The sequence below is a fragment of the Trifolium pratense genome, linkage group LG7, assembly GCF_020283565.1.
Source record: "Trifolium pratense cultivar HEN17-A07 linkage group LG7, ARS_RC_1.1, whole genome shotgun sequence".
Lineage (NCBI taxonomy): Eukaryota > Viridiplantae > Streptophyta > Magnoliopsida > Fabales > Fabaceae > Trifolium > Trifolium pratense.
Window position 1 is genome coordinate 28,555,458 of NC_060065.1, and position 6,725 is coordinate 28,562,182.

The 6,725-nt window shown below is 31.8% G+C and overlaps 2 protein-coding genes across 2 annotated transcripts; both read right to left on the reverse strand.

Annotated features, from left to right (window-relative positions):
• Nucleotides 1-3,089: 3,089 nt before the first annotated feature.
• On the reverse strand, nucleotides 3,090-6,114 carry LOC123896186 (probable WRKY transcription factor 70). Its single transcript, XM_045946607.1, has 3 exons — nucleotides 5,856-6,114; nucleotides 4,005-4,131; nucleotides 3,090-3,682 (listed from the first exon to the last, which is right to left on the reverse strand). Exons 1-3 carry the CDS (start codon nucleotides 6,112-6,114, stop codon nucleotides 3,160-3,162), a joined length of 909 nt encoding a protein of 302 aa, XP_045802563.1. The 3' UTR covers nucleotides 3,090-3,159.
• A 248-nt stretch (nucleotides 6,115-6,362) lies between these two features.
• Nucleotides 6,363-6,725, reverse strand: LOC123896187. Its single transcript, XM_045946608.1, has one exon. The coding sequence runs from the start codon at nucleotides 6,723-6,725 to the stop codon at nucleotides 6,363-6,365; it is 363 nt and encodes a 120-aa protein (XP_045802564.1).

Consider the following 6,725-nt stretch of genomic DNA (forward strand, 5'->3'; position numbering starts at 1 on the left):
CTAACTTTATAATCTTCTAACCAACTTGGTAACCTATCAACTAACTCTAGTTGATTAACTAAGGATCTATATTCTTAACAGCCTCCCTCAAACTCAACATTGGAAAATTTACCAATTTGAGTTTGAATTACAATTATTCTCAAAGTTTGTGTGAAAATTGCAATCTAAAATTGCATTGCTGCAAACATCATGATGAACCAACCAGGTCAAGCAACTTCAAGTCCAAAAAGCTACTCCTTTAGCAAAATCCACATAAGGCTTTTGTAAGAATCTCTTTCATTACCATCAATGCTGACAGATGCTAAGCAACTCAAAAGGAGCAGTCCTATAACTCCAATAACCTGATACAACCATATTCAAAGAATATTCAAACCAGTCCTTTGGCCATGCTATAACACTAGCTCAAAACTTTGTATGGTGTAGTATGTATCAAATACCAACAATCAATCATCAGTATGTAGGAGAAATGGATCGACTAGAATGAATATCAGAAGACCAAATAGTATTGTGCCTTAAGCAGATAGGCATCAAACATGGCAACAAACCACTAATATGAAACTGAGAAATTGGATAAAGCTAAGATCCACAGCCAAATCAAACCAGCAACAGTTACAGCATACTTTCAACATTCCATAGTGTAATTTTCTATGCAACCAAATCCCAAAACAATTTCTCCAACAAATATGTATTCACTCACTGACTAAATGGAATGAAACCCAAGTTGATCAGCAAGAATGGACAGGTAACTTGAAGCACAAACTAACATATACCAAGAGGATTTGATGTACCTGAAGCCATAAGCAACTAACCATCAAACAAGCTTGAACAATGTTGCAGAACAAAAACTTCTATATTGTAATAGCCTCCCTCAAACTCATAGTAAGAGAATTCTTGGTATGAGTTTGGATTTTGGAATACAAAGCCCAAACATAAAATGACAAGAACATCAGCAGTATAAGCTTCTAGGAAATCAACACAAAATCCATTGAATTGAGCCTCTATGAGATCAATATTCATTTAGTAAAATTCAGTAGGGGAAGCACTAATTAACTTGTTGCTGATCTATGATGCATTTATCCAAAACTTGAAATAACACAGTAGCAGTGTTTGACAACCTATGGCACCATAATTGTTGAGTAAAGCACCACAAAAAATTGATTCAAAAGAGAATAATGCTTCTGGATTCTCGAAGCTATAATTCTCCGTCATCTTCTTCCCATGCTCTGTCAATCTCAGTTGAATCTTGATCTTAATTCCAAGAACAACAATCTCACCATGAATCAACTCAAATAGCAATAATATTGTGTCAGCTCTATCTAAAATTCCCTTATACTGCAAAATCAACGGCGAACAGAAATCATGGTGATTGCCGCCGGGATCGAAGACGAAAACACAAACAGTGAAATATATCGAAATGAACTTTGATAGAAAAGATAGCGTAACAGAACTGTAAATCATTGCCATAGTTCCACCAGGATCAAAAACAGTGATGCATAAACCACGATGGGGAAAAAAAAAGTGATGCTCTTCGACGAAGGCAGTAGCAAATCAGAAAGTAGTTCACCTTTCTTGCCGTTCGGATCGTGATCTTGCAAGAATCGGACGTTTCCGTCGTGTTGACGCTCGACCTTGATCGGAGAAGAGAACGCTTGTACACCGGATTGATTCTGCAATTTCTGGCTGACCGCAGAAAGTACCAACTCAGTTTCGAAATCCTTCGAATGCTTGTCTTCTTCCGAAACGGTGATCAAGAGATCGGCATCGCAGCAAGAATCACCAAGAAAACAACGTATCTCCCCAATCTTGATGGAGCATCCATCAAAATCTGGTGTCATTGAAGGAATAGAAACCCGAATAATTGGAGTTGCGAAGCTGCCAAAAAGAATTGAATTTTGTGAAGTTGAAGACTCCAAATTTTGAGTAGAAGTGTTGAGAATTTCAACATCGACGGATTCATCTTCTTCACAACTTTCAGAATCGTAAGCGGAAGCGCAATCTTCGTCTTCATCCCTCGGGTATCGCTCTGATACCATGTTAAGAATCATGGAATCGAAGGGATAAAGATCATAAATGTCGGCAAGATAGAGTGCATAAGAGTATTCATGAGGAAGATACTCATAGAAATTCATATTGAATGAATATAGATTGATAAAAGAATGAGTAAAATGTACAATAGAGTGATTTATTTATAGAGCTACTTGGAGTAACTAACTCTCTAACTAACTTTATAATCTTCTAACCAACTTGATAACCTATCAACTAACTCTAGTTGATTAACTAAGGATCTATATTCTTAACAAGCTTTTCAAGTGACAAAAACATTAAGTAAAAAAAAGTGACAAAAACATTTCTTTAACATTGGGCTTTGCCCAGAGGCGGCTATGGTTCAAATGCTGTATGGGTCCTATTATTCGCACCTCCTGTTTTGCCAATAGACTATGCTATAGGGTTATTTTATTTTATTTATGGCAAATGCTAGGGAAAAATCTAAGAAATTTAGAAATAGAAATGTTGTTTCATGCGAGTATAGTTCAGTTGGTAACAAAAACATTTCATTATATATTCGAATTAAAAAGTCCCTACATTTTCATATCAAGGAGTGAACTTTTACCCAGTAGACAACTTTTTTCGTTCATTTTTAAAAATTATTTTAATAATATTTATTGAAGTGCTGCAAATAATAGATTGCAAGATAGAGTGTTAATATAGTTAGGATGTTTATTCTATTACATTGTTTTTGCTTAAAAAAAGAGTTATTGAAACTAAGTATATACTAGTTATTATTATTATTATCATTTTTAGACTTAATATAATTTTTGTCATTTTTATGTCAATACTTTTTTTATATTGGATCAATTCATAATGAGACAAGGTAATGAGAGTGCAACTTAACTCAAAAATAAAAATTGAGAAGCTAGATTTGATTTATAAAATTTCAAAACATAAAATCAATTAATAATCCAACACAATTTAAGAAAAAAGATGTAATATATCAACACTAGTTCATAATTAAAAACTAGAAATTAACTTTTTAATTAAAAAAATTGGGCCGAGGAAATTATTATCAATTAAAATTACATGACTTATGGCCACTTTACAATGGAAATTACAAATTCATACTCTATGAATACTTAAAATATATAAAACATAGGATATTGATCATGAAAACCCATTAAAAGGGTGAAAGAAATCATCATCAAACTCAACAAAATCATTTGAGAACCCATACATCATATCCTTGTGATCAAATTCATCAAGTGTTGATGATATAGTAATAGTACTAACATGCCTTGTAGAAATAGAATCATCTAAAGTGGGATTAGGAGAAAGCAAATTATCATCTAAGGAAGATGAGGGAACATCATCCTTATACTCCAATGAATTAGGTGATGAGGAAAGAGATGGTGATGTTGATAATAATGATGATGATGATGATGATAAAAATGGACATTCTTGTTTTGTTGGATTAGGGAATGTGTTGTTAAAGCTAAGCAATATGGAGGAATTAGTGTGAATATTAGGATCAAGTATGATGTGAGGGTTAGACATGTATTTTCCACAAGTGTGGTGGCCATAATATGTGGTCTTATATAAGGGAGGTTTTTGTTGAATTCTATGCACTTGTTTGGTTGCTAGGCAACTTTGATCATACTTGTGAGTACACCTATAGACATAGTAGTTCCTGCATGTATCAAATTGAATGGGAAAAGGGAAATTTTTAGGATTGTTTTACAATTATTTGAAAATAAATTATGGAAGTAATCATATTTTAAACAGCAGTGCTATATATAGCGAATGACTCTTCCCAAAAATTTCACGATGCTGATGTGTTGGTTTATTAACGAGAGAATAGTTTAAATTCCTATTTTTGTGGAAAACATGGTTGATCTATGTATTTGACCAGCCAATCACAACAATTCGGGACAATTCGTGAAGTAGTTCTTTCGCTGTATTTATCATTTCCCTATTTTAAATAATTTTAAATACTAATAATTAACACTCACCTTGAGTATTGAGAATTGTTGATCTTTTTCTGGCCATACTTTCTCCATCGATGTCCATCATCATCTGTTGGAATTTTTGTCACCTCCTCCCATGTTTGTGTAGTGTTTCTGCATGCATAATTTAATTCTAATCATCAATCCATTCAAAAAGTAATTATCGAAGACTGTTTCTAGTCTCTTATTATAAGAATCTCCAACAAAAATTACGGTTGGTATTATAATGAATAGATAGATCAAGTTAGTTTTTTCGTGAATATCCAACCAAATTATGGTGGTCGACATAGTAATGAATACTATATATATATATATATATATATATATATATATATATATATATATATATATATATATATATATGAGTCAGGATCCGTTGACACCAACTAGTTTGACACCAAATGTTACACCTCTCAATAACGTTTTAACCGATATAAATTTTATAAAATCCACCGTTGGATTGAAAGTTTACATCATATAGATCATTTGTGTAAAATTTCAAATAAATCCAAAATCATTTGATATGTTATTGAGATACATCAAAATTAACGGTTTTTGTATTTTTTTAAATGCCGTTAATCTTTATGTGTCTCAATAGCATATCAAATGATTTTGGATTTGTCTGAAATTTTACACAAATGATCTATATGATGTAAACTTTCAATCCAACGGTGGATTTTATAAAATTTATATCGGTTAAAACGTTATTGAGAGGTGTAACATTTGGTGTCAAACTAGTTGGTGTCAACGGATCCTGACTCTATATATATATATATATATATATATGATGACTCTATTTAAAAAAAAAAAAAGAGTTGTACAAATATATGTATCCTTAAAAAAGAAATAGTGCAATACGAGATGATATAGTAACGTTGTTGCACGGGTACTCCGTTTTAGACAGAGTACCGGTACGCGTATGGTACTCCCATGGTACGTACCCTCAAAGTACCGAGTTTTTTTTTTGTTTTTTCATGCGGGTACACGCGTGGTACTTCCGGGGTATGCGCGTGGTATTCTCAGGGTACACAAGTGGTACATATTTCATCAAAAACTATTCTCATTTTTTTTTCAACACTTTTCAATCCCATTCTTTTTTTATTTGTTTATTTTTTTAATAAATATTCACTTTAGTTTAAAATTAGAATCGATTAAGTCTCCTTCCCTTTTTATTTATTTTTAAAAGTAGAGCCGCATAGTCTTACTACTACTCCTAATTTCCTAAACGTGTAAATCACAATATAACTACTTTTAAAGTTTGCTATTTTTTATGTTTAATTATTTGCTTTAAGAATATAATTTTATTATTGTAACTATATAACTATATTAAAAAGAATTATACGAACGTACCCGTACCTTAGTTTTTTTAAAAATGTCGTACCCCGTACCGGTACTAGTACCGGATACCGGTACCGTACCCGCACATATGCAACATAGGTTTAATATGTACAATGCATAAATATATTTTTATTATTTGATCAATAAGCTTCACTATGTTGTATGTTCTATATGTGTTAAATTATATATCTCATTTAATTGATTATAAAAAAATAAAAATATATATATATATATATATATATATATATATATATATATGAAGGAATCTCTTGGTTTGTTGTAGTCACATGCTTTGGCATGTAGTGAAATACCTTAGTAAAAAAGGTAATGCCTTCAAATTTTGCAGGCATTACCTTTTTAACTAAGGTATTTCACTACATGTCAAAACATGTGACTACAACAAACCAAGAAATTCCTTCATTATTAAGCACTAGGTTAACTTTTGATTTTCGAGAGGGAGATCATCTAGTTTTAAACTAGAATAATAATCTCTGTCGTTTGGGTAATAATGTTTTAGACGTTGCTCATTGACTGTGAAGGTTTCATTGGATTGGCTCTTTATTTCTATTGCGCCACTTTGGAAAACTCTAGTGACTTCGAATGGTCCTGACCATCGGGAACGGAGTTTTCCAAGAAATAATCTTAATCTAGAGTTAAAGAGGAGCACAAGCTCTCCTTTGAATTCTCTCCTAAGTATGCGCCTATCATGCAATTTCTTAGTCCTATCTTTATAAATTTGAGCATTTTCATAAGCATTCAACCTAAGTTCTTTGAGCATTTTTATAATATATATATATATCATTTAATTTAACGGTTAGACTCATTAATCTAATCTAATTATGATAAAAAAACAGACTTATCTCAATTATACACTATAGTCTTGACCTAATTTAACTTTTTAATTAAAAAAATTGGGCCGAGGAAATTATTATCAATTAAAATTACATGACTTATAGCCACTTTACAATGGAAATTACAAATTCATACTCTATGAATACTTAAAATATATAAAACATAGGATATTGATCATGAAAACCCATTAAAAGGGTGAAAGAAATCATCAATATCAAACTCAACAAAATCATTTGAGAACCCATACATCATATCCTTGTGATCAAATTCATCAAGTGTTGATGATATAGTACTAACATGCCTTGTAGAAATTGAATTATCTAGAGTGAATTTAGGAGAAAGCAAATTATCATCTAAGGAAGATGAGGGAAAATCATCCTTATACTCCAATGAATTAGGTGATGAGGAAAGAGATGGTGATGTTGATAAAAATGGACATTCTTGTTTTGTTGGATTAGGGAATGTGTTGTTAAAGCTAAGCAATATGGAGGAATTAGTGTGAATATTAGGATCAAGTATGATGTGAGGGTTAGACAT

What these genes read in the sequence shown, in the direction of transcription:
- LOC123896186 (XM_045946607.1), bottom strand. Translation starts at nt 6,114, where the DNA reads ATGCTCAAAGAACTTAGGTTGAATGCTTATGAAAATGCTCAAATTTAT. An exon ending in CTTCACAGTCAATGAGCAAC is followed by an intron (nt 4,132 to 5,855) that starts GTCTAAAACATT and finishes ATTGATGATTAG; the next exon opens with AATTAAATTATGCATGCAGA. An exon ending in AACAATTCTCAATACTCAAG is followed by an intron (nt 3,683 to 4,004) that starts GTGAGTGTTAAT and finishes TGATACATGCAG; the next exon opens with GAACTACTATGTCTATAGGT.
- LOC123896187 (XM_045946608.1), bottom strand. Translation starts at nt 6,725, where the DNA reads ATGTCTAACCCTCACATCATACTTGATCCTAATATTCACACTAATTCC.